This window comes from Chinchilla lanigera, unplaced genomic scaffold, assembly GCF_000276665.1.
Source record: "Chinchilla lanigera isolate Chin_1 unplaced genomic scaffold, ChiLan1.0 scaffold00034, whole genome shotgun sequence".
NCBI classification, from domain to species: Eukaryota; Metazoa; Chordata; class Mammalia; order Rodentia; family Chinchillidae; genus Chinchilla; species Chinchilla lanigera.
Window position 1 is genome coordinate 3,595 of NW_004955435.1, and position 26,455 is coordinate 30,049.

At 41.5% G+C, this 26,455-nt stretch overlaps 1 protein-coding gene across 5 annotated transcripts in view; it reads left to right on the plus strand.

Moving 5' to 3' along the window:
* Positions 1-256: 256 nt before the first annotated feature.
* The window catches only part of Slc44a3 (solute carrier family 44, member 3), a gene marked incomplete at its 5' end in the record, with an annotated part of 76,841 nt that continues 50,642 nt past the window's right edge, over positions 257-26,455 (plus strand). For all 5 annotated transcript variants that reach the window (XM_013516524.1, XM_005388780.2, XM_013516525.1 and 2 more), the window contains 7 exon segments: positions 257-364; positions 3,732-3,874; positions 5,126-5,262; positions 6,258-6,351; positions 19,936-20,096; positions 22,083-22,172; positions 23,364-23,488. In XM_013516524.1, coding sequence (XP_013371978.1) covers positions 257-364; positions 3,732-3,874; positions 5,126-5,262; positions 6,258-6,351; positions 19,936-20,096; positions 22,083-22,172; positions 23,364-23,488 — 858 coding nt within the window.

Sequence of the window (26,455 nt, forward strand, 5' to 3'; positions counted from 1 at the left end):
CGGGCGCCCGGGGCGGAGAGGCTGCCGCAGGCGAGCGCGGTGCCCGCAGCTGCGCCCCCAGGCGGGAACTCGGCGCCCGGGACTGGGCGCACTGCGCCGACCCAGCGTTTCTAAAGCTCTGTGAAGAGCCACGGGTGACGTTTAATTAGTATAAATAACAGATCGGTTACTCTGTGCAGTCTTGGAGTAGTTTGAGTTCGGTTGGTACTAGCTGGTTGGTTGGTTTCTTTTTTCCAATTGTCTCTTTTTCTGGAAGGTTTCCGAAGAAACAGCTCCCAGGCAAAGAGAGTGGAGACCCCAGATTTATCGGAAATGCACGGACACAGCTTGGTTACTCCTCTTCTTTCTCTTTTGGACTGGCTTGGTAAGTGTGGGTGCTCGGCAGGGAAGACGCCAGCGTGTGTTGTGTGTCCCGAAGTAAATGTGCCTCAGATGTTAACTGCTTCATGTCTGCACTGCGGTGAGAGGCTTCTGTCGTACACCCAGGCTGCACTTCCTCACCTCCTGGGCCCTCCGCCCCGTGCTTCGTTTCGTACTGATGACTGCGAACGTACATAATGAACAGGAAAGGAAGACGGGGGCAGCACAGGTGCGGTGGGGTCCTATCAGCAAAGCCAGCGTGACCTCTCCGCTCTCAGAGCAGAAGCTCTTTCACCACCTGACACACCCCTACGTCAAATCTTCTTCAAGCTTTTGTGGCCCGCAACAAAACAACACTAGAGAAAGCCTAGAAAGGAGTTGCTGTTAACCTCAGCTGTGCTTTACTCGTACTCGCGGTGTACTCTACAGCAGTGTGACGTGAACCCTCTGGTTCGATAGGCAGTGACGGCTCCCACTCTGTCTCCCGCCGTAGGTGATTCCTGGCAGTCTCACTAAACTGTGTCATCGTAGTCCTAGGGGACTCTTGTTGAAGCTGAATCTTGACGCTTTCCTACTTAGAGTTGTAGGAGCAGCAAAGCCTCACTCAACCCTTTCAGAGGCGAGTTCATGGAATCATCCAGGTGGGGGCGTGCTGTTTGCCGCATGGTAAATGATTAATTATAAAACCTTATAATAACTGCCAGACAGTAATCACCTCTGCTGAGCAGAATTCACTTTGAATAGATCCTAAGTGCCGCGTTGGTTCTCCTTCCAAGTAAGCAAGGCGTTTGTTCCTACGTTGACGTTCCAGATTGGGTTCACATAGACAGACTTGGTTATAGGCACAGCGGAAGCCTGGGTCTGAAAGGCTAACTGCTCGTTTGTTTGTTTGTTTTTGTCATTGTCGCTTATACTGTGGCCCTTGAAGCTCTCCTCAAGGAGCTGCAAGAGGCAGTGAACCTACGTGCCTTCTGCTTACCTTCCCCACAGATGGCTCTTTCTCTATCTGACTTTTCTGTTGTGCAAAACCACTGCAGGAAGCAGCTGCCCTGCCTTGTGCCTGGCAGCTGGGATCCTGTGCTGTTCACATTGTTTAATGATGTTCTCCCCCGCTCCATGCTCAAACCCAGTGCATCCCTTCCAGACGGCCAGCAGCTGTCTGAAGAATTATGAACCAGCTGAGATATTGCACAGGACTGAAAACCGTTTTAAAATTACATTTCATTTGCAAAATAAGCCTGAAGATTTCATTGTGCTCAAGTTCTCTTGACTATGTCTAGTTCTTTTAATAAGAACTCTTTCTGAGCTGGCTGGCTTTTTGTGTCATCTGCAACATTTTTAACCACAGATATGTCTTAGAAACAGAGCAAGGAGTATTTTCTTCTGCCTGGCTTTTCCCCTTCTGGATTCTGTAATGGATGTCCTGACTGGTCCTATGCTGGACAGGGTTATTATTTGGTGGTACTGAGTTAGGGCTGGACAAAGAACCCTTCCAATAAGGTGCCGTATTACAAGCAGGAACGGTCTCTTGCAAATAGAAAGAGCTCAAGCCTGTGTTTCTATTTGCATAAAATATACAGAATGGAAAGCAGATGTCAAGCCCAGGTCATATCTGCCGATACTTCTTCAGTGGCCTCTCCCAAATTCTCTTTCCTATTCATTGTTCAATGTCCCTGGTCAGTGTCCCTGATCTCCCCAGACATAGTTGACCTCCTTGGTAACCATACTTCCTGTATCACCTGATTTGGAATTGCACTTTCATGTTTGAAATTAGAACTAAAATAGTTGAAAATATTAGTAGTGTTATGGTGGGTACTCAGGAAAACCCAACTCCTATTCACTCCTTCCGTTAAAACCTCTCCTTTCTTATCCCACAAGCTCTCCAAAAGAGAAAGCACATCCAGAATCCTGGTAACTGGACAGTATTATTTCATTATTAGGTCTGGGAAGCTGAGCAGAAGCATAAGATCCTTTCCCTCCCCCTAACTCAGAACACAGTCAGGACTCTACTTACTGCATTACAGGTTAGAAGAAGAGGCAGGCATGGAAAAAGTGGGTCAGCTTGCTGTGCCAGGCACACGGGCACAAAGTTACAGCACACTCACTCACCGCTTTTATGTAAAGGACGAGCAATTCCGTCTCCTAGCACAAGTGATCTGTTCGTTCTAAAATCTGGTCATTTTGACCAGAGGAGCCTGAGCAGGCAGCTTCCTTCCTGACAAGGCCCGCCCCCCGTTGGTAAGTCCTACTCCATGTTGTTCATCTTTGTGTCCCCCGTTAAAAGTCTTTGGCACACACTGGACGCTTGAAGAATGTTTGTTAGTTTTATTTCAGTGTACCTTTGGGAAATAAATCCATACTGTAAGTTACTGAGTGTAAGCTACTATAACCTCTGTCCCAGAATGAATTTGTAAGTATCGAGTACAGTACTCAGTGGTATTTTATGTATTATAGATTGGGAAACTTGCGGCACAACATTTGTGTTATGAGAAGAAACATATATGGTCTTAACAGAGGGTCTGTCAGATGTATCAATGGAACAGTTGTTTGAACTGAAATATTAAATATTACACATTGTGTAAACATGGTTAATGGTTGCAATATATTCTTGTCTGACAAAAATTCCTGAAATTATTTTTTCTTGTGTTCTTTATTTTTGTGATTTTTAAGTAGTTGTTCCAGAATCTTATTTTCAGAGTTGTTGTGAACTGTGTGGCCTCAACAACTGTGTGAACTCTACAGAGTTCACTAAAAGTAAAACAGAAAGAAAATTTTCAGAAGAAGAAAGGAAAAAAAAAACCTCAGTGAAAAATAGTTATCATAGCCTTGATACACTAAAATTAACCAAAAACCTCAAGAAAAAAATTGTTTTCCCAATGAAATTAGGCCCAAAATAAAAATGACAGGCTCTTGAAGAAGAAAGCAAGAGGACAGAGAGGTGGTGTTATGGTTTATGTCTGTGTGTCCCCCCAAAGCCTCATGCGGCCATGGGGCAGGCTCTGCCACGTGCCACTCTGCCTTGTAATCTGCCAAGTACGGACTGAAACCTTCACAAACTGTAAGCGAAATAAACCTTTCCTTCCTTCATTTTGGGTGTCAGGTATTTTGTCCCAGCAACGAGAGACAAGTAACCGAGACAGGTGGTTAGACAGTGAGGAGAATCTGAGTGTGGGTGCCATTCCACCTGACTTGCGAGAGCCGGCCTGGAAGCAGCAGAACCCTGACCAGTTGGGGTTACTGCTGAGCAGGAGAGAAGTACTGTGAGACTTAACATTTCCTGTGGTTCCATTTTGCATCAGCATCCTCAGGGATGCAGGGGGTGGTGTTTTCTGCCCTGTGGCCGCAGCCTCATGTGCCCTGGGTTTTGCTAGGTGTTCATCATGGGCTACGCGGTGGTGGCTGGAGCCGCAGGGCGACTCCTCTTCGGCTATGACAGCTATGGCAACGTGTGTGGCAAGAAGAACTCCCCAGTGGAAGGGGCCCCTCTGTCCGGACAGGACATGACTCTCAAAACGTGAGTGTCTAAGTTAAGTCTCCCTACTATAGAGGGGCTGGATTTCTTTTTTTGTTGTTGTTTTTTTTCCAGTACCGGGAATCAAACTCATGACCTTGTGCTTGCCAGGCAAGTGCTGTGCTGCTGAGCTAAATCCCCAGCCCCTGTATTTCAGAACTTTGTGTAATTTAGTCATTTGGAGCCTTGAAACTGTTTTCCTAAACAAAACTCTTAGCCTGTCTCATAAAAAGAGAGGCCAGATGTGTGGTAATAAGACCACCGGTACAGAAGCAGCTAATCCTAGGCTCAGATTCGCTCTTTGCTGCTTTCCATATCTGGGTCCTTGTGCCGAATCCTTAGCCTCTCCAGACCCAGTTTTCACCTTTTGAAACTGGTAAGTATACTTCTCTTACAAGGCTGTTTTAAGGATCCACAGAGATACTTTGTGAGCTCAGACATAATAAATGTTAATCGTTAGCATTATTATCCTTAATGTATCAGAAGCCCAATAACACAAGTGCCATATAATTCCACTTATGCAAAATGTCCAAAGTAGTCAAACTCGTAAGTAAAGTGAAATGGTGCTTGTCAAGGGTTGGAGGAGAAGGGAAGATGAGCTGTTTAATGGGAGCAGAACTTTAGTTTTGCGGGCGGGAAAGAGTTCTGCAGGCAGATGGTGGTGATAGCAGCACAGCAGTGCGAGTGTACTTACTGACACTGAGCTGCACACTTGAATAATTGATATGGCAAATTTTATGGAGATCTTAACACATTTTTTAAAAATTTAAAACACAGTATATATTTAGAAGGCACTCTGAAGTCTGTTCCCCTCTCCTCTCGCCTTCTCTTCTCCGGTTCCCAGCCGGGAAGAAAGTGGCTCTGGATCCCCTCTCAGGGTCTCCCCCATTGCAGGCAGCCTGCTTCACTCTTCTAACATCGCCTGATCTCAGCCGTGGGATGAGCACTGGGCTTCAAGAGCTGCCGCCACCAGCACAGAACTCACTAACGGCAACAACCAGTATTGCTCACATGGCCCAACTTACCCAGCCTCTGAGTGATCGGAAGAAAGGTTGCTTCAGAGTTCTGGCTCTTAAACTGCCCTTAATTCCCAGCCTCTGGCCTTTCTTTCCTCTTACTGCTTCCCTGTATTCAGCTGTTCTCAGAAGTGTATTTGAACAGTTTGGGGTCCAAATGTGCTTTTCAGGGATTTCTTTGAGTCCTCTTTGACTGGCAGTGCCCTAAGATAAGGTTCTTTTTCATCCATCTCCTTAGACACATGTTCTTTATGAATTCCTGCAACCCAGAAATCAAAGATATGAGGCTCGGTTCCACTACCCTGTGTGTGTCCAGCTGTCCTGAAGAGCAGCTCAGCACCTTGGAAGAAATCCAGCTCTTTGCAGACACCAATGGTAGGCACCAAGGGGCGGGCTCTCTCTCCTATACCCTATTAAAGAGTAAGTCTGTAGGCACCAGTGTGGTTAATTACCCTAACCCTGCTTTCTCTGAAAAGCTGTGATTATACTTTGCAGATGCCTCCTCTTTTTTTTTTGTCTTTTTGAGACCGGGTTTTTTTTATGCCGTTCAGGCTGGCCTTGAACTCACTTTGCTGCCCAGGCTGGCCTCAAACTCGCAGCACTCATCCTACTTCAGCCTCCCGAGCTGAGATTACAAGCTTGCACCTCCACACCTGGCCACAGGTGGCTCTAGTGTGGAAGAACAAAAACATTTTCTCGTGAACTTGTTAAGTTATACATATTTATTGGAAACTCAGGCTGCTCTGCCTGTGCTCCCTACCCCCTACAGCAAGATGATCATTCACAATGAGTACAGAGGAGAGAGCAGACAATCACAGCCCAAAGGCTTGAGATTGAACTGTGTATGTTCTGTGATGGAATTGTTGGGAGCCAGTGGATGCTTTCATTGGCCAATAGGATAGTTGTACATTATACCGGAAAGCATTGTGTAACTGTAGAAACTTGCTGTGAGTCCATTGTTTAGATCCATGTGATGAGGATTAAACAAAGGAAAGTAAAAGAAATTTGAACCAACCCACTGCAAATTATATGTGCCTGAAAAATGAAAGACCAGAATTCTAAAAATTATTTACTACACTAACTTTAAAATATCAAGTTTTGATAAGCATCTTCAAATGATAGTCAAATCATTTGAGTACTGATCGTATAACTTTTAGTTTTGAATGTGGAGTTTTGGAGAGAACTTAATCCCAGTTTGTATCTGTGTGTGTGTGGGTGGGTGGGTGGGTTTCAGTCACCTTTTTCTGAATTGGAGTACGGTTTCTATCCCCTTTCTGGCTTGGTAAAACTGCTGTGGTTTTCTTAGGAGCTCCCCTGGGAAGCTGTGATGATATAGGAAAATAGTCTGATCTCCATGTCTTTTCTTCCAGGGTCTTTCCTGTGTGTCTATAGTCTGAATTCCTTCAACTACACACAGAGTCCAAATGCAGGCTCATTGTGTCCCAGGCTACCAGTTCCTCCAAGGTAAAATCTTCCATACTTCTTCCTTGTCCATCAACAAAAGTATTGAATGCTTGTGAAAAACCTGTTATCCTTCTAGGCATAGTGGAAAGCAAAAGGAGATACTAGGTAGAGCTCTGGCCTGCAGGGAGCTTACAGTCTACAAGAGGCCAGGGACAAATAAGGAAAAACTATTTGCAAAATCCTTAATGAACAGTAAGTTAGTGACCAGGCTAAATATGGAGAAAACTCAGCAGACAGTAAAGATATTTGTCATAACAGTGCTAGAACTGCAAAAACTACTAGGTTTTACCAAGTGAGTAATTTCATAGAATTGTTGGTGTATATTTTTTCTTCTCCAGCTATTTATTTCAAAGTAGAAATCATCTACATTTGCTTTTTCATTGCAACCATGCATAATTGGCTTTTATGGTGATAGATTCTTGCACAAGAAACAGACATGAGAAGCCAGGCGTGGTGGCGTATGCCTGTAATCCCAGCTGCCTAGGAAATGAAAGCATCCACTGGCTCCCAACAATTCCATCACAGAACATACACAGTTCAATCTCAATCTCATCAGGGTAAGCATGAAGGGGCCACAGAGAGGATCATAAATTTAAGACCAGCCTGAGCAACTTAGCTAGACCTTGTCTCAAAGTAGTAAAATAAAGTGGTCCACAGTTTAGTGGTCGAATGGCCAAGGTTCAGTCTCCGGTAAGTGCACTGCCAAAAAAGGGCTGTGAGGGCAAGGCCGAGGGGTCCTCCTCCTTTCTTCTCTGTGAACACAGAAAGTCCTTATCAAGAACATACTAGCTGAACTTACAAAGTCTTATTCTTCCCTACCAATTAGCACAATGTAAGCACCTTACAAATATCTATAAAATTATGATGATGAAGTAGTGATTTCTAGGTGAATGGCTCTGTGTGTATCATTGAGAATACTAATGAGAAAAAATATAGTTCATTGCCACCACCTCAAGGTGCTGAGATCTACTAAAGGAGGATGTGGATTGATTTTGCATGACCACTCTGAAAAATATATGTGTAGCCTGAATAAGAATTTTGCAAAAGCCATTAGAAATAATAATTTAAGTAAAACAAGGCATTTTGGGCCCAACCATCTAGAACTGTTTATCAAACAGGTCTTGGTTAAGACCCACGTAAGAAATTGTTGTATCATAACACCAGTATGCGCAAACCTTCAAACTTACTTAAGAATATAAAGCAGAAAGAGAAATAGCACAAAATAAGACTCTCCTTACTATATATAACTCACAGTAATAGCTCCTAATCTACTGCTCTTTAAAAAAACTTTATTTCATAATCTTCTGACTGGTTGCAAGTTCAGGTAGAAAAATGCTAACCTTCCAGATACTCCAGAAAGACTCAATTAGGTTTTAACTACATAGGAGGCAGAATATACTTAACCATCTTGGTGGCATTTTTTTGTAAAATTAATAGGGATAATGAAAGGAAATTATTTGCAGAGGGAAGTACTTATTCTATTTTTTAAAATTCTGGCTATTGTCAGATATCATAATCATATCTAAATTAGGCATAATGTAACTGAGGGGAGTAAGAAACTAGAATGTTTTAGCAGGTTGAAGGTAAATTACTTAATACTTGGAAAGAAAGACTTTTTCAGGAACACTAATTTATAACTGCACTTGCAGATGAAGTTGAAAAAGAATGGAATTGTGAAGGTTGCCATTTAAGCAGAGTTTGACAAAGTCTCCTGTTACTGTGAATAGAATGACAATTATAATTCCATGGGAACCTTATATCTTATAGTGATGATGATCAGAGCAGTCACGCTGAACTGTTGATGTTTGCCAGGTACTTTTCTAAGCTCTTGAAAGCCTCATGTATTAACTTATGTGGACCTGGCAAAACCTGCTGTAGGTATTGTTTTCATCATGCTTTTATAGCGGAGAAGACTCATGCAGAGAGAATTTAAGGTACTGCAGTCAGCAAGTGGGAAAGCTGGTATTCAAACCCAAATGGTCAAGGCTGGGTGGGACTGCCTGGCAAGGGGCCTGCTCAGGCTCATACCAAGGTGGGAAAAAAAAAATGTTCAGGACCGTCTGTCCAGTAACCATCTCTTCCACCTCGCCAGCCAGTCCGTTCACCCCCACTTCCAATACTATTTTTTTTTTTTGAGACAGGGTCTACCTATGTAGTTAAGGCTGGCCTTGAACTCATAAAGTAGCCCATGTTGACCTTGACCTCATGACAATCCTCTTGTCTCAGCTTCCTGAGTGCTGGGATTACGGGTGTGTACCGTCGTGCCCGGCTCCAATACTAATTTTTCCGGTGCACACAAGACTATTGGGCTTTCTTGGATAGAGTGAGCAAGACAGAAACAGGCTTGAGGGCTCCATTTCCTTTCCCTACACAAGCAGGTGTTTGTTTAAGATGGAAATTATCATATTTATCACGGGAGAGCAGCGCCAAGACTGAAAAAATGGAGAACATGAGAAGTGTGCCTGTCGAGCCAAAGAACATTTTCTAAATACCCCCTTTGGGCCACAGCGAGTGTCTCTTCCTCCTCTGCTGATAGGAGTATAGCACACCCTCTTAGAGCAGTGGCTGAGTATCAAGAAGGTGTTATACTAGCTATGAGCTTTTAAGAGCAGTGAAAAAGCACTGCAGAAGATAACAAGCAAGAGTATCTTTTTCCTTTGGTATTCAACATAGTACTGTACTTTGAGCTAAAAGGTTTAAGATCCCCCCACCCCCCAACAGCTTTTACTTTGAACCTCCTCCCATGAAATGTTTGCTCAGAGAAATTCCACATACCTAGATATACAGGCAGCTCTCTGAATTCCTTCTTATACAGTTAGAGTGGCTTTGCCCTTGGTTAGAGGAAAAGCAGAAATGGGGAGGAAACTTTAGGCTGCGGCCTGAAGTACATCCATGCCTGCACTGATGACATGCTCAGTGGGGAGGCAGCCAACCCCACATGGGTTGCCCAAGCTTTGCATATTTTTCTTTGTTACTTTTGGCGTTAGGATGGGTTATTCTTTACCAGCAAGTGGTTATTTAATGCATAAAAGGCACCGTAGTTCACAAAACTTGGTTCACAAAATTAAGGCCTTATGGGTAATTATATTTGGAAGCAAAATGAATAAGATGGTATTAAACCTATAGTTGATTTTAATTTTCAAAAGCACTAGATGAAAGCTCAAAAAACATTTGCTTTCAAAGCATTTCAAAAGGGGACTATAGATACTATAGAATGCTTGCCTAGAAATGTGAGACTCTAAGTATGATCCTCAGCACCACAAAAAAAAAAGAAAGACATTGGATTTATAGGTGTTAAGAATCTGTTTAGCAAATAGAAAAGAAAAAGAAATTAAAGGTTTACAAATTCTCAAGCAGGAGGTAAACTCTCTGTTCTGAAAATGGCATGATTGTAGACCTGGAAAGTATGATACTTAACTAAAAAGCTCCTGTGAACAATAAGAGAACTCATTTAGGTGGCAAAAGATGAAGATACTGAAATCTGTACATTTCTATACTTTTAAAAATCTTCTTTGTACCTCAGCAAGAAAAAAAAAAAACCCACACAAAACCCGCAAAAGTGCCTCAAAGCCACCTTAGCAAGAAATACACAAAAACTGTAGGAAGAAAACCTGAGTATGTTCTTGAGGTACAAAGAAAATTTGAACAAATGGAAAGGCTTATTGTGTTCTTGACAATGTAACTTAACAGTACAAAGATGGTATTTCTCCCAATATATATATAATATAGAGAGAATTTAAGGACTATGAATGATAAAACTAGCATTCTCAGGTCAGTGACAAAAGATGGACTATTCAACAAATAATATTGCACAACCAGGTGGACATCCAGGAAAAAAAGTTGGATTTATATCTCATGCCTTGTGTGGATAAAGTCCAAATGGATTAAAAGTTTTGAGACATAAAAATGAAACCAGAGTCAGACGTGGCGGTCCATGCCTATAACCCTAGGACTCAGGAGGCAGAGGCAGGAGGATCGCCACAATTTTGAAGCCAGCCTAGCTACGCAAAGTTTAAGACCAGCTTGAACTATGGAGTGACTTCCTTTCCTAAAAAAGAGAGAAAGAAAAGAAAAATGAAACCAGAAAGTACTGAAAGAAGCCAGGAGAAAATTCTTTTATAACCAGAGAGTAGGAAGGCTTCTAACCATGGTATAAATATCATAAACCAAAAAATTTAGTAAATCTGACTACATTATGAAACATTTTTGTGTGATGAAAACACTTGAAGCAAAGTTAGAGGGAAAATAGTTGCAATTTATATAAGAGATTCATTTCTCTAATCTATGAATGATCTCACAAACCAACTTTTGCTTTTTTTTTTTTTTTGGTTCCAGGAATCAAACTCAGGACCTTGTACTTGCCAAACAGGTGCTTGTATCACTGAGCTATATCCTCACCCTCTAAACCCACTTTTAAAAGCGCATTGTCTCAGTGTAAAAATGGTATATGAGTAAATGCTTTAAAGGAAAAGCGCAGTGTTTCTTGAGCGTAGAAGAGGCTGTACTGGCTACCGTGTTCCCTCACGGAAGCCTGCTCTCATCCTGTACGATGTACTTATTTTCCTGCTTTTACTTAGCCCAAAATCACTCTGCAGAGCCTGTTTCTTTTCCTACCTTAAATAAATGAAAAGACAAAAAGAAGAAGAGGAGGCTGGACCTCCCTCTTAGTGGGGACAGTGCATGTGAGTCTAGTGTTCTCACCCACTGACCCTCAACCTGCAGGCTTAAAGACAGTGCTCTGTATGGGGCCAGGCTGTGAGGAAGCTGCCACCTTCATGTAGTCCTGACACAGTGTCCTACAGAGGGCGGGCCATCAGTACCCACCAGGTGTGAATTACGGGGCTTTTAACCAAGCAGGTCTGCTTCTAGAAACTCAGTCTGCACCTACAGTGGAACCAGCGTGAAATGACTTTTGTGCAGGGTCATTCCTCGCAATGCTTGTAACAGCAAAAACCCTAAAATGATCTGAATGGGTCTCAAAGAGAGGCGCTCGCCCGCTCCCAGAGCTCTGGGCTTGTTTCAATAAACTGTGGCAGACAATGTAACATTACTTAGCTTTTTTTTAAGTAAGAGACTACAAAACTAGGAATAGCTGAGAAATTTCCCAGGCAGATAAAGGATATCTGTGAGAAATCTAAAGTTCCTATTATTCTTAATGGTGAAACATTGAATGCTTTTTACCTAAAGTTAGAAATATGCAAGGGTATCTGTGGTTACAACTTCTATTCAACTTTGCAGTGGAAGTTATGGGAATGGCAGCAAAAGACCCAAAATGGAAAAGAATAAGTAAAACCATTTTTATTTATAAACAAATGACTGTTTACATGGAAATTTCCAAAGAAATCTACAAAATAACTGCTAAGCAAACTGAGCAACAAGACTCAGGTCAAATTGTATTCCTCTACACTAGCAGCAAACAATTAGGAAATAAATTCTTTTTTTTTTTTTTGACGATTGCATGCAGTAATTTATTTTAAAAGAACAATAAACCCACTACTTGCCAACATAAATAACACTTAGCTAACATAATGACATTTTTTTTGGTCTTGCTTTACAACAAAACTTCTAAAAGTTAGTGAGAAGAGGAACATTATTTTACATTTTCATACGTTTCTTTAACTTTCTATTTTAATAAAAGATAGTTTCTCATATCTGCTTCTGCACTCAGCTTGCTGCAATGGTGGTTTTAATTGGTGTACTGGGGAAAAAAATCTAGCCTCACAGTTAAGTAGTTAGAAAATGAAGGGATGAACCAATCATTTGAGAGTTTCTTGGAGGAAATAATTTCTTCAGTCTGTCTTCCACAGAATCATAGAATACTTGAAATAAAGTTGACAGACAATATGTAAGACCTCAACTGAAAACTTTCGGACACTGCTAAGGAAAGTTAAGAATGCTCAAGTGAAGAAATACACCTTATTTATGGACTGAATGTTTTCATATTGTTAGGATGTCACCTCTCCCCAAGTTGTTCTGTGCATTCAGCGCAATCTCCCCAACATAATTTCTGTAGAAATTGACAAGTTTATTCCAAAAAAAATAGAAAATCCAGAATCACAAGTAAAATCTTGAAGAACAGCATTAGGGGACTGATTTCAGGTTATATAGTTAGCATGATGAAGACAGACATGGGAACAAAGACAGACGAATGCATAAGTGTCATTAAATAGTATGTGCTGAAATGGAGCTACAGATGCACAATTTTTAATGAAATACTATTGAGGCAGTTTCATGAGAAAGAGAAGTTTTTTCAACCAGTGGTGCTGAAACAAGTGAAAAGATGGAGGAAACAAATGTGGACTTTTTACTTCATGCCACACACAAAAATTAATTTGTGATCTTAGACCAAAAAAAAAAAAGATTAAAAACTACAAAGCGTTTAGAAAACATATACAAGAATATCATTATTGCCTCAAAGTGGATACAGATCTCTTTGAGAGAACATAAAAGCACTATAAATAAAAGAACAAATTATACATTGGGGTTTAATTAAAATTAGAAACTTCTGTTCATCAAAGACACCGTTAATAAAATGAGGTGAAGCAAACTGGGAGAAAATAGTCACAATGCATATATATGTCAAATGACATCAGAATATATAAAGAATTACTTTAAGTCAGGGTCTGCAATATTTGTGTGTAAAAGGTTAGATAGTAAATATTGAGGCCCTGTTGCAGCTACCCAACTATTGCAGTGCAGAGAAAGAGGACTCGTAGCAAATGCGTAAACAAATAGACTGCAGGGCCTTGTCTACAGAAACAGGCAGTGAGCTCAAATTTGGCTGACTCCTTCCTTCAATCAATAGTAGAAAGACAAACATCCCAATAAAATCAGATGAAAGACTTGAACAATTATCACAATGAGATAACACACTTAATAGAAGGGTTAACATTTTAAAAATTAACCATACCCAGTGGCACAAGCACATGTCTAGCAAGCGCAAGGTCCTGAGTTTGATTCCTGGTACAAAAAAAAAGAGAAAAAGGGGCTGAGAATATAGCTCAGTGGCCAAGCGCCTGTCTAAAAATTAACCATACCAAGAAGTGGTGGAGATGAGGAACTAGATACATATTTCCGGTAGGAATGTGAATACTGTGGCCAGTTTGGAATCAGTAGTTTCCTTTGCTCTGTCTGTCTGTCTCTCTGTCCGTCTGTCCCTCTCTCTCTGTGCTGTACAGGAGATTAAACCCAAGGAGCACTGAGTTATATCCCTAGCACTTTCTTAAATTTTATTTTGAGACAGGATCTCAATCAACCGCTAGGCTGGTCTTAGACTTGCAGTCTCCTGAGTAGTTAGGGTTACAGGTGTATGTCCGTGTGCTCAGTTCAGTAGTTTCTCTATAATTCAGCACCTACCATCTGACCCATTAATTCTGCTTTTAGGCATTTACTTGAGAAATGAAAAAGTATATCCATAATGTATATGAATGTTTACAGAAGCTTTATTTCTAATAGTACCAATTGGTAAACAACTCAAATGGCCATCAATAGGAACATAGAAAAACAAATTGAAGTATATTCCTACAGTAAAATAATAATCAGCAATTAAAAGGAATGATATACTGTTGCGTGCAGAAGCTGAGTGAAATAATCTGAACACAAAGGAGTACATATTCTGTGATGTAATTTGCGTGGGATTATACCGGAGTCCTCACTGAGGTACAGCTATAAAAATCAGATCAGTAGTTCCTATTCAGGGATAGAGACTGATTGGAAGACGACATGAGGGAAGTTTCTGCGGTGGTAGAAACATTCCATATCTTGAAAGGAGTGGCTATTACTTGGATATAGGAGGTTTTCAAAAGTTTCTAATCATACATTTAAGATTTATACCTTTGGGCTAGGGCTCTAGATCAGTGATAAAGCACTTGCTTAGCATGCTTGAAGCCCTGAGTTCAGTCTCCAGGACTGAAAAAAAAAAAACCCTATACCTTTCATTGTAGTATGTAAATTTTATCTGGCTAAAAATAAGAGAAATCCTTTACATTATGATATGAACAGAGCTATAAAGTATCTTAAATTTTTTTTAAATAAAAGCACTCTAGGGGCTGGGGATTTAGCTCAGCGGCAAAGTGCCTGCCTGGCAAGTGCAAGGTCATGAGTTCGGGTCCTGGTACCAGAGAAAAACCAAATAATAATAATAATAATAATAATAATAATAAAAATAAAAGCACTCTATAGCAGTATAAAGCACTTTAGAACAGTATGAATTGTACTGCTTCTTCTATAAAACAAAGAAATAATGTGTGACTTATCATGTGTATACATATATATATGCATGCTTGTATAACAATTACATCAAACAGAACCTATAGGATCTACCCATAAAGAATTTATTTTTCTCCCTCTGACTCTTCATACTTATTCAGTGGAACTAGTTTTTCTTTGCCCTTGAATAAAAACAAGCAGTTCCCAAGGCTTCTCTACTTGCTTTTAATTTCTAAGTAGGCAGCTGTTTTTAGTTTTAAAGGACACTTTCAACTCAGTAATTAAATGTTGAACCCAATGTGATAAACTTGCAGCTTGATGAGACATTCAACTTATCTCCTTCCCAGCCTTGGAGCAGAAGCAAGTAGCAAGGTTGAGGTGCTGGCTGGCAGCTATAATCAGCAGTTTCTCAATCTTCTATTGCTTGTTTCATTCTTCCTCTCCCAGTTTATACATATACATTTCTGACCCCTATGCTGGAACAATAAAAGTGAAGAGAAGAAAAGAGGGGAGTAGGAATGTTTTCCTGTGACTGACACCAAAACCAGAGCTCCCTGAGCATGGGAGGTAGTGCAGCCAGCCCTGCCCCTCATGGGCATTTTCTAGTTCTAGTTCTCATTTTCTCGTCTTTTGGCTATCTCAGCAGGGATGTCCCTCACAGGAAGTAATCTGTCCCCTTATTCAAGGTTTTACTTTTCCATGTTTCAGCCACCCAAGTACAACCACAATCTGAAAATATTACATGGAAAATTCCAGAAACAAAAATTCATAAATTGCATCCCATTCTGAATAGCATGAAAAACTATTTTATTATTGTTTCACTCTCACTGTGCCTAATTTGTAAATTAAATTTTATTGGAAGTGGGGCTGGGGATTTAGCTCAGCGGCACAGTGCCTGCCTGGAGTGCGAGGTCGTGAGTTCAATTCCTGGTACCGGAAGAAAAAAAAAAATTTATTGTAAGTACATAAATACAGAAAAAATATGTAGTTTAGTACTGTTTGTGGTTTTAGGCATCTGCTGGAGGTCTTGGGTTGTATTCCTCCCAGACAAGGGGCGGTTGCGCTAGTCAGTGGACCTCTGCTCTGGCTGGTCATTTGTGAGGTTTTCCTCAGTGCTCCGGCATTCTGCAGTCACCTCCTTCTGCTAAGGTCCTCACTGCTCTCCACGCGACTATCTTAGACATGATCAGTGGAACCCAGTCCAGAAACTCATGCATCTGTGCCCCACGTTTGGACCTCCAGCAGCTCTTACACATTCTTTACTCTGCAAATTCCCTGGTGATGTTAACTCCTTAAATGCAGCCCTCTGCTATGCTGGAAAAGCCACTCATCCTCAAGACTTCCCATACTATTCAGACCTTAGCCCCTGGGGCTCTAAGAGCTCGGAGTTTTCCATGAAGCCCTTCTCATCTAATCAAGGAGGTGTCCCTCACCTTCCTCTTAGGTACAGAAATGGAGTCGTGTGAAAAATATTCCTCAGAGTCGCTCTTCTAATGACCTGTGCATTTGTCAGCACCTGAACAGTCATTAATTTGGTGTGCAAATAAAAAATAAAATCAGCAAAGATGTTGGGAGATCTCAAGGTAGAACATAGATCATGGCATATGAATCTAACCATATTACAACTATTTCACAGCCTCAGTGAAGGAGGTAGAGGAGTTGTCCTGAACAGCTTTGGAAAATAGATCTGTCACTGGAAGCTATGCTAAAGAAAAAAATGACTCTGTATACATACTGTATTCAAGTTAATGAATTCATCTCAAGGGTGCTGTGTAGCAGTTCCAGAAACTGCACACCAGGGTTGATCATAACAAGGCCTAGAATCAGTGATACCTCAGGAGCGGTGAGCATACCCAGTGCCCCAGTCTTGGTTTCTAATTGCTGCTCTCCAGAAGATCTTTAGAGAATTGGCAGATTCTAGCACTTTGATGAGGAAAATACCAGCTAAACTTGGTGTCATGTTGTAGATCCAGGAAGTAAAGAGGTATTGAGGGAAAAAAAGAGATAGAATATAACAAAAATACACAGTGGCCAATTAATGATCATATTAGATTATAACCCAAAGAATAGAAAAATACCCATGCATCCATACTGGCATAAAGAAATGATTGGAGTCTCATAAGCTGTTTTGAGAAGGACTGGAACATGGGTCATATGATGGAAGTGGGAGACAATACAGTTAATACAGAGGTTAAACTACTCACAATGTATTTGAAAGCTTTACTTATCAGTTCTTTCCCTTTAGCATAAAAATATTAATCAGAAAGATACTTTTCTAGAAAACAGCACAAGATTTAACAGATGATGTTAATCTGTTTATGAAGGAACAGGTTATTTCTTTTAAAGTACTCTAAATATTTAATTCTAAGCAGTATCTCAGTATTGGCTTGCAGAGAGTGAATAAATAAAAAAGAACCAGAGTTTCATAGACAAATTATTGAAAAATGTTGTGTAGAACTTGCCAGGTGTGGTGGCGCATGCCTGTAATCCCAGCACGTGGGAGGCTGAGGCAGGAGGATTGTTGAGACCAGCCTGGGCTACAAAGTGAGCTCAAGGCCAGCCTGAACTGCAGAGCGAGACCCTGTCTCATAAAAGACAAAAAAAAAAAAAAAAAAAAAGAAAAGAAAAATGTTGTGTAGAAATGTATAAAAGAAAAATGTGTAGAAATGGATAAAAACTGCCAAAACTGTGTACTCCCTAGAGGCTATGTCTGTCAAAACCTTTCTTTAAGCAAAAGGTAATACGGCACTGTGGTCTAAAGGCAGTTATAGTGACTTGCAGTGGACACTGGCCTTATCTCAAGGGTATAGTATTTCAGCAAAATGTAGCTTCTTTTAGATATTTGATTTATATATAACATATTTATGATGTTTATATACATTAATATATATACAAAAGAGAAATGATTGGATAAGTAGATAAAGGGAGGAAAAGGAATAAATCTTTACAAAAGATTCCAAATAATGTAAATACTTCTCCACCTATGAAATGGAACTTAATTTCCCTCCCCTTGAGAGTGGGTGAGACACAGGATTCACTTCCAAATACAATGTAGGGAGACAAAATGGTAACTGTACAGTGGAGCGGTATGGCCACGTCACCTTATCCAAGCCATCCAGTGATGTCATACTGCTGTGTTCCCTGATAGGACTTGAATAAAAGAGCACTTCATGCACAAGGTTACCTTTGCAAGCATCTGTACTGCAGGCTGAGCATGGGGAAACATGAGGGAAATTCTGCCAGTTCTACACACTGAGGCATATTTTACAGAATACCTCATTGTGAACCTGTGGAGATCTCAAGGTCATGAGAAACAAAGAAAAATCTAGAAATTGGCACAGACCAAAGAAGAGATATGACAAGTAATGCAATGTGGTATCCTGAATTGGATCCTGGAATAGAAAAGAGAAGTTATTGGGAAAGATGCAGTCCAAATAGTGCATGGTGGTTATGTAAGACGTTAGCATTAGGAGAAAGAGTGAAGCTACATAAGAACTCTCTGTTCCTTTTTTGAAGCTTTTTTGTAACTTTAAAATTATTCCAGAATTAAAAGTATATGTTTTACAATGTCCTTCTAATCACGCCCCTTCAGTATGAGTATAGAGTTTTAAAAAATTTAACCTATATTCCTCTTCTCTCTCTCTCTCTTTTTTTTTTTTTTTTGTCAACCTGTGCATGATGAATTCTCGCATCTCACCTTTATAGTCTGGTTCTTGTTATCGTTCGGTTCAGGTGCAAACTACCATTTACGTTTTCTGTTACATTTATGTATGCTAAAAGTGTCTGTAGGTTGATATACAAGACACTGAAATCAATGGTTGCCTCTGAGGAAATATACTCTGTGTTTTAGGGACAAGGCAGAACAGTTTCTCAAGCTTTAATCTTGCACCTTTTGGAATTTGAGCTATGTGAATTTCTGTCCTTCAGAATTTTAATTCAAGTTTAATTTTTCTGTTGTGTTATTCTCTGAAGTCACTTTTCAGTGACTCAGGAACTATTTCTGTAATACTGTCACCTCCTAAGGAAGGTTCTTTCACATGTTCCATGTTGTGCTTCACTGGAGTTTTGGAAATAATTTTCTTTCTTCAGAGCAATCTGCTATTGCTTGGGTCTGACTTCTTCCTTGTTTCTTCTTTCTACATTTCACACATATGACTGCCTAGGTTTTTTGTGACTTGCTAAATAATTTGGCACTTCTTTTTTCCACTGTTTGTAGCCTATGTAAAGAAAGGAGAAACTTTGTGAAGGTGTTGTGGCTTCATTAAAAAAATTTAGGATGTATATTCCTGATCATTTTTACTTTTCAGGAAAGGGCCCAAAAAGGTTACCTTTCACATTTATTCAAATGTCAATCATACATTTATTGCTTATTTATGAAGCACTTTGTATATAGCCAGGCTTTCAAGCTTTGTACACCTGCCTAAAGAAGACAGAATAAAAAGGTTGTCTGTCTGTTAAAAAAAAAAAGAAGAAGAAGAAGAAGAAGAAGAAGAAGAAGAAGACAGAATAAAGCTGGTACTGTCATTAATACAGCCTCTGGCTGATCCAGTCCCTACCCCAAACCGTTCCTTAAGAAATGTCATGCTCAAAAAAAAAAAAAAAAAAAAAAAATAAATTAAAAAAAAAAAAAAAAAGAAATGCCATGCTCATGTTGGAGTTGCTAGTTTTCCTAGGAAGGACCAAGACATGAGAGTCACAAATGTTGTTCCCTATAAAGAAACCGCATGGCTGAACCTAAGGGATTTTAAGTGATATAAATCAGATGAATATTATATAATCTCACTTATATCTGGAATCTGAAAAAGTCAAATTCATCGAAACAAAGAGTAGAAAAGTGGTTACTAGGGTCAGAAGGTAGGGAAAATGAGAGTTGTTGGTCAAAAGGTACAAATTCCAGCAATATAGGACCAATAAGTTCTAGAGATCCAACATCTAGCATGGTGACTGCAGTTAATAATGCTGCATTGCATGTTTGATATTTGCTCTGAAAGAATAAATTGTAAGAATAAATCTCATCATGTAGAAATGGGAACTGTGGGGTAATGGGTATGTCAGTTATCTTGACTATAGGAATCTTTTCACAATGTACATTTGTATTACAGTATCACGTTATACACCTTACATTTGTATTTTAAAATGTTTTCTCTTGGCTTCTTTGGGTTCCCATGAAGAGGTTTTCATCCAGAGCATGAACCAATCCCTGTTAGTAGAGCTCATACAGTTACCTGACTTTCTAAGGTATATTTTGCAATCAGGTTGCTAAATTCCTTTTATTACTACAGAGCTTACCTTTTCTTAGCTGTTAAGAATCTTAAATAAGCATCATTTTAAAAGACACAGAAATAAACCTTTTGCCATCAATTCTTTATTTTTTAGCAAGTCTTTTCCCTTGTTTAACCGGTGCATCCCTCAAACACCTGAGTGCTATTCACTGTTTGCATCTGTTTTGATAAATGATGTTGACATGCTCCATCAAATTCTACGTGGAATCATGTCAGGAAGAGACACCATCCTTGGCCTGTGTATCCTTGCATTAGGTAATTTTCAGTTTATTTCAGTAACTATTTTTATGCCATAGTTTCTAGCATTTCTGTATGTATTCCTGTGAAAATTAGCTTCTCGATTTAAAATATAAAACTTCATATTTATTTCCTTTCTAGATATTTTCAATGTTTTAGGTGCAAGTGGAGGAATGGAAAGTAAGAATGGGCGAAGACCAGCAGGCTATCTGCCAGAAAGCTTTGCTGGGTGGGGTTGTTGTAACAGACTGACATTGTTTGTGTGTGGTCTTCAGCTGTGCGTAAGACATGGATAGGTAGCACAGATTTCCAGTTTATGAATTGCCTGTGAAGAGTACAGCCATCGGGAAGACTAGAAACCATGTGTTTAGGCCCATATGCTTCCTAATTATGAGTGATCTAAATTAGAGAAAGGGAAGGAAGAGTACGTATCCATATTAAACGAGATAAGAATGCAGTGCTAATGTGTTCAACTCCTCCCAAAAAACATACTTGCTTTGGATTGTGGGCAAGCAAGGGCTTTGAGCATAGACGTGCCTCCTCCAGGCATTTGTGGAAGCAGCTGCCCATTCTTGCCCTCTGGTTTCACATTTGCTGTGTTTTGGTTTGCTGAGCCAGGAAGAGTCACCTTGCTCTTAAACAGGTTACTGTACTCTGCTACTTTAGCGAATAGCAATAGCTCAGTGTCTAGCACCTTCCCAGTGGTAGCTCTCCAACTTCTGACTTGAAAGAATAAATCACTTTGGCCACCCTGTAACATATTTCTGCCAGTTTACAAATTGAATTTCTTAGTGTTACTAATTCCTGAGTACTAAAGTTACTAATTCCAAAGTTACTAATTCCTGAGTACTTGAGGAAACTTAACTAGTCACTGTCATGTAATTTGCAGACTTTTTATTTTGGCTGAGTATGCCTTTGAATGACCCTAATAGGGTAGCTTGACTCCCAGATACCAGCGGTAACCACAGATACCAAAAAATCCAGGCTGGTGCTACTGTCACATATGATGACCAAAGTCCCTACAAGGATTGTATATGGTAGATTCATAATGATATTGACAGTTGACATTTACTGAGCACTTATCATATGCCAGGCATTGTGTTTCTTCTTAACTCAGTAAGAGCTCATCAGACTCTTGCCGCACTCTAGAAGAGGAAATAGCCTTAGAAACCTAAGCCAGTTGGCCAGGGTTGCATAGCTAGTAGAAAACATGGTAGCGCTGCCTTAAACCTAGACATGTGTGATTCCAAACCTATGTTATTAACCACTATTTTGAAATATCGGGGCTGGGGATTTAGCTCAGCGGCAAAGCGCCTGCCTGGCAAGCACAAGGTCGTGAGTTCGGTTCCCGGTACCGGAGAAAAACCAAAAAAAAAAAAAAAAAAAAAAAAAGAAAGAAAAAGTGAAATATCTATATGCAATCCTGACTTTTGTTAGAGAAAAGTAAAACATTATTTATATATTACTGAAATATTTAGAAAAATGTATACGCCTGAAAGCCCATACATTAGGAAATGAAAATGCAGTACTTTGTATATATAGCTTACTTTATAATTAGACACTTAAAATTTTCATGTTAAAGGCATTATTCTTTTAGAGTAAATAAAAGTATCTAAGAACATCTAAAGTTAGACCTTGCATAAGCATAGTGTGAAGAAAAAAGACAGGTATAGTAAAATTTTTAAGTAATTCACTTGTACTTTTAAGGAAAAAAGATTTAAGTATTTGGTAATAAAATACCTTCTTTTTAATTTATTTTTTAATTCAAAAAAACTTTCAGAGAGTGGCTTATTGCAGCTAAGTTTATGCTGCAGAGATTGCCCAGGCGGAGGATCTTGTTATTTCTATTGGGTGTTTGGTATATATCCCAAGATACTGCAAGGTTGAACAGAACCTTCAACCCTCACTTTTATGGGGTTGGGGAGGTTGGTCACCTTCAGTTTAACATCATTCCTTTCACCCTTTGTTGTTCTTGGGCCTCATGAGTTTTACTTAATTTTTCAGCCTTGTCTTTGGCTATGATGTTCATCTTCCGATTCATCACCACTCTTCTGGTTCACATTATCATTTCATTGGTTATTTTGGGATTGTTCTGTAAGTATTTCTGCTTGATTGATTTCTTTTTTATTAGATGAAAAGACTTCATGAAGTGTAGAGCTCAGGAGTTGGCATTTTTGAGGTACATGACTCTTAGAGAGTATCTAGCCCCATAATTTTATGTGACAAAAGGTCCAGCCCAAGAAGGACAATGGGAATTGCTTATGTCCACAGATAATGGCAAAGTTAACACCAAATCTGTTGTTGCATCTACTATACCATGCAACCTTCCCACTGTGTAACCCTGTATCAGAGCACTGAGAGAGAGTTCTGGTGCCCATTGAGAGCATTTTGAAGGACTGATTTCTTCTGAACCCACACTCACCTGTGAGTATGTGGGTGCTGCAGTTGTCATGCAAAGCCTCTGGCCAATCTGAAGAAAGTCCTGGAACCCTGTATGGGTTTCCTGTCCATTGCTGGACTGTGGGTCTCCCCAAGGGTTGATGGAAAGAGGCTTTCGGGGGCAGGGACACACCTGAAGCTCAAGGCTCTTTATCAGTTGACATAGGGTGTTTTAATTTCTAATGACTTATATGGCTGTAGTGTTTCATTCCTCTGAATACTCAGCTCTGACCTTAGCAGTGCAGAGCCCTGGAGCCCTATGTCGAGGAATAGGCAGGATGACTCACAAAGGATACTTTCCCCCATCTACAATTAGTAGATGACTGTGACCTCCTTAGAGATACTATGGAAATGGCATACAGTAGCTTCTTCTACTTGAATGCAAAGTGTTTGCCATGTCAGAGTATCCTCAGAATAAGCCTCTGATTTGCATGCTTCCCACAGGCCATATGAACCCACCTGGCTTTCTGGGTGATTTGCTGCCTGCAGTTTGTTTGAACATTTTAGACTTTGGACTCCAGTGTTGTTTCTCCCATCATCCTGTGGGGTGCAGTTTCCTTCCTGTTCCCACCCACACCCAACCCATAGGGTAGGCACCTGTGTTCTGGGGTCACCTTCTGGGTCGCCCAAAGACCAGCAGCCATCCCAGCACTGCCCGGTCCTTTGCATGGTGCTCTTCCAGAGGAAGCTGCTGGCTCTAAAGTCCCTGGGAATTTGGGACCTATAGCCTAAGCAGGGCAGCTGGGTCTGCCAGCGGGCGGCTAGACTTCAGGTGAGGTTGTGCATGCCAGAGTAGGGAGTGGCTATCTCAGCATGTCTAAGCCCTGCTGGTGTTTTGTTTTCTAGTTGTCTGCGGTGTCTTATGGTGGCTGTATTATGACTATACCATTGACCTCAGCATAGAATTGGACACAGAAAGGGAAAATATGAAGTCTGTGCTGGGGTTTGCTATTGTGTCTACAATTATCACGGTAAGAAACATACTTCAGCAGTGAGCTGACTAGCCCGCCAGGGTCTAAAATTCTAATCATTGAGTTCTAGTAAAAAAAAAACCAAACAGCTAGCATTTGTTTGTTTGTTTGTTTTTTCAGCTCAGAATATGCCCACATGACTCAGTGCCTTCTTTGGATTTGAGATACCTGTTTGTGAATACATCAGAACCTTCAGAAAAAAAGAAAAAAGTTTTAGCTCTTTCCAAGTCATTTCTGCCGTCTCCCAGAGACTGATTTGCTATCCTTACTGTTGAGCTATAAAGTGAATGCAGCAAGGTGGGAGGGGGACTGGTTTAGGACTGGTCCCATTTCCTGTGTGCGAGGACAGGCACCCCTTCCAGCCAATGTTCCGCTTTCCCCAGGGAGTGATGGCTGCCCCTGAGTACACAGAGCCCTTTGTTTCCAGCCTGCTGGTCACTGGGTTATTTCGGTTTCCAAGGAACCTGCTACCTCCTCTGGGAACTGTGTATTTGAAGACAGGCCAACTTAGAACATCGAGGCTGCAGGTGCTAGTTGTTGAAGGAGGGTGGTTGGCAACTAAAATTCATTCAGGTCACTCTCCTGTGGCAGTAGAAATGCGAGAATCCGCGAGACCCTGGAGAGGGTTTGGAGTTGATTTCACAGAACTCATGGTCTAATGATGGCCTGTTGCTTACTGTTCCATGGGGAGCAGCCAGGGATTGCCACAAGCCCATTATACCCTTCAGCAAACACAAATTCTCTCACCAGCTCAATTCTCTCTTCTAAGGAAGTCCTTCAGGTCCTAGATACAGTCTTTGTGCTTTTCTTCTTTCAACACTAAGGTTTCATGTTTGGATTCTTCACATGAAATATATCAAGGAGCAGGTGGCAATAGGGCAGGGACCAGGTGCACAGCTGAGCAGGAATAGTTCAGGAGGCTGGAGAAGGCTTCCCTTCACCTCAGGCCTGGAGCATTGGGGCACAGAGGTAGAGGGTTGAGAGCTAAGGAGACTGGGTTCCTCCTTTAGGCCTCCATAGACTCCCTTCATCTCCACACACTGAACTATTCATGGCCGTCTGATCATAAGGTCGGGGTGGATTCTCTCGCCTAAGTATGAGGTGAGGGAAAGAGGAAGCTGTGAGAGGAGACAGGGGCTGTTCTCACCTGTGTCCATGAGGATGTCCCTGTGGCTGGTAATATGGCCAGAACCGAAGCACAGCCCACAGGCCACTCATTTGGCATGGGTTCCTCACAAGTGCGCTTGGCTTGAAGAGCCAGGTTTTACTCTTACTCTCATGCGAGTCCAGGTCTTTTGTGATTGGCACAATTTATGTGCAGCTTCTAGCATGCACTGGGCTGGGCACTAAGTAGAACTAGCAAGACGCAAAGTGCAGCGCTCACAGGTGCCGGTGATGCAGTGGAAGGTCCTCAGGACGTGGCCCACAGGGAAAGAGCCTGGCCTTTGCCTTCTCAGGGAAGCTGGGCAGGCTACGCAGCAAGAGGGTGGCTGTGCCCAGGGAAGCCATGGCCTACTCTGTTCATGCTCTGCTAGCCAACCTGCCTGCTCCCACAGACCCTGGGCAGGGTGACAGAGCAAAAACCAAGCCCTGTCCTCTCAGGCTAGCACCACTCCCACCCCAAGACTGGTCTCCAAGGGGAAAGAACAGCGATCAGCAGCCCCTCTGCCCTTCTCTTCCCATTCTCTCACCCTTCCTGCTTAGAGGAGATAGAGAAAGGGGAAACCGAGATTAGCAGAAGAACAGGAGAGGGTCGCCCCTCACCTCATCCCTTCTTGCCCACCCCAGAACCCTCTCATGGTACTGCCCAGCAGGGACTCAGATGCCTCATCAAGTGGCCTATGTTCCAGAGAGGCCCTTTCCAGCCCTCTCCGTGTGGCTGTGTTCCTTCTCCTGAGTTCCCAGCAACAGCTGCCGTACAAATAAACTTGAGCACATCCCTCAGGGACAGTGGAGGCCAGTTTCAGTATAAGCATTTACAGCGATGAAGCAAAAGGGTGGGAAAGGCATTGAATGCTCATCTCCAGCAGCAGTCCAGGAGAACTGGCCGATATACAGCTCCCTGAAGCTTAGAGCCCAGGAGAGTGATGGCAAGCCTTGGCCCCTGTGTGGGAAGTCAGTTCTGCCACCTGACCAGCTCATCCGCCCCTCTAGCACCAGACCCCAGTAGGTGATGCTGTCTCTGTCCAGACTGAGGGAAGTAACAGACTACAGTAAACCCATCACTTTTTTTTTTTTTTTTCTGGTACCAGGGATCGAACTCACGACCTTGCGCTTGCCGGGCAGGCGCTGTGCCGCTGAGCTAAATCCCCAGCCCCAAACCCATCACTTTTAATGGACATTTTCCCAGTGCACTGTTATATGTATTCAAATGGTAAAATACATACACATTTAAAGGTACACATGTTTTGCATTCCATTTAGGATCTAGAAGCAAGATGTATTTGCCTAATGATTACATCACTTTCCTTCCTCAAGATTTTAAATTTTTTAAAAGTTCCTCTTTTTTGTTGATTTGTTAGGCACTGAGGATACGGAGGTGGTAGCTCGCACTCAGCCTTTGCAATTTAAAATGCTGAGTGTCTCTCTTGACCTCCCCTGACCTCTGCAGCAGGGTCAGAAGCTGCTGCTCCCAGATCCTAGAGCAGTGCCTGCACTGTTTGTTCCACCATCCTCTCCCCACCTTTCCTCCACTTGCCTATGAGATCCTAGAGGACAGGAACACTCAGACCCAGTTGGGAAAAAAAGAACACCCCAGGCAAGGGCACAGCACACATAGGGTCCTGTGGGAAAGAGAGCCACCTGCCGGAGGTTCCCTTGATGAAGGTGTGAGGCCCAGATCCAGGGAGGTGTTGTGTCAGTAGGGACCTGATTGGTGGTAATGATGACTTTGATCGTCATCTAGAGGGGCTGAGGAGGCACCCACGGATTTTCAGCAAGGAGATGACATCACTGGCCTTACCCTTCA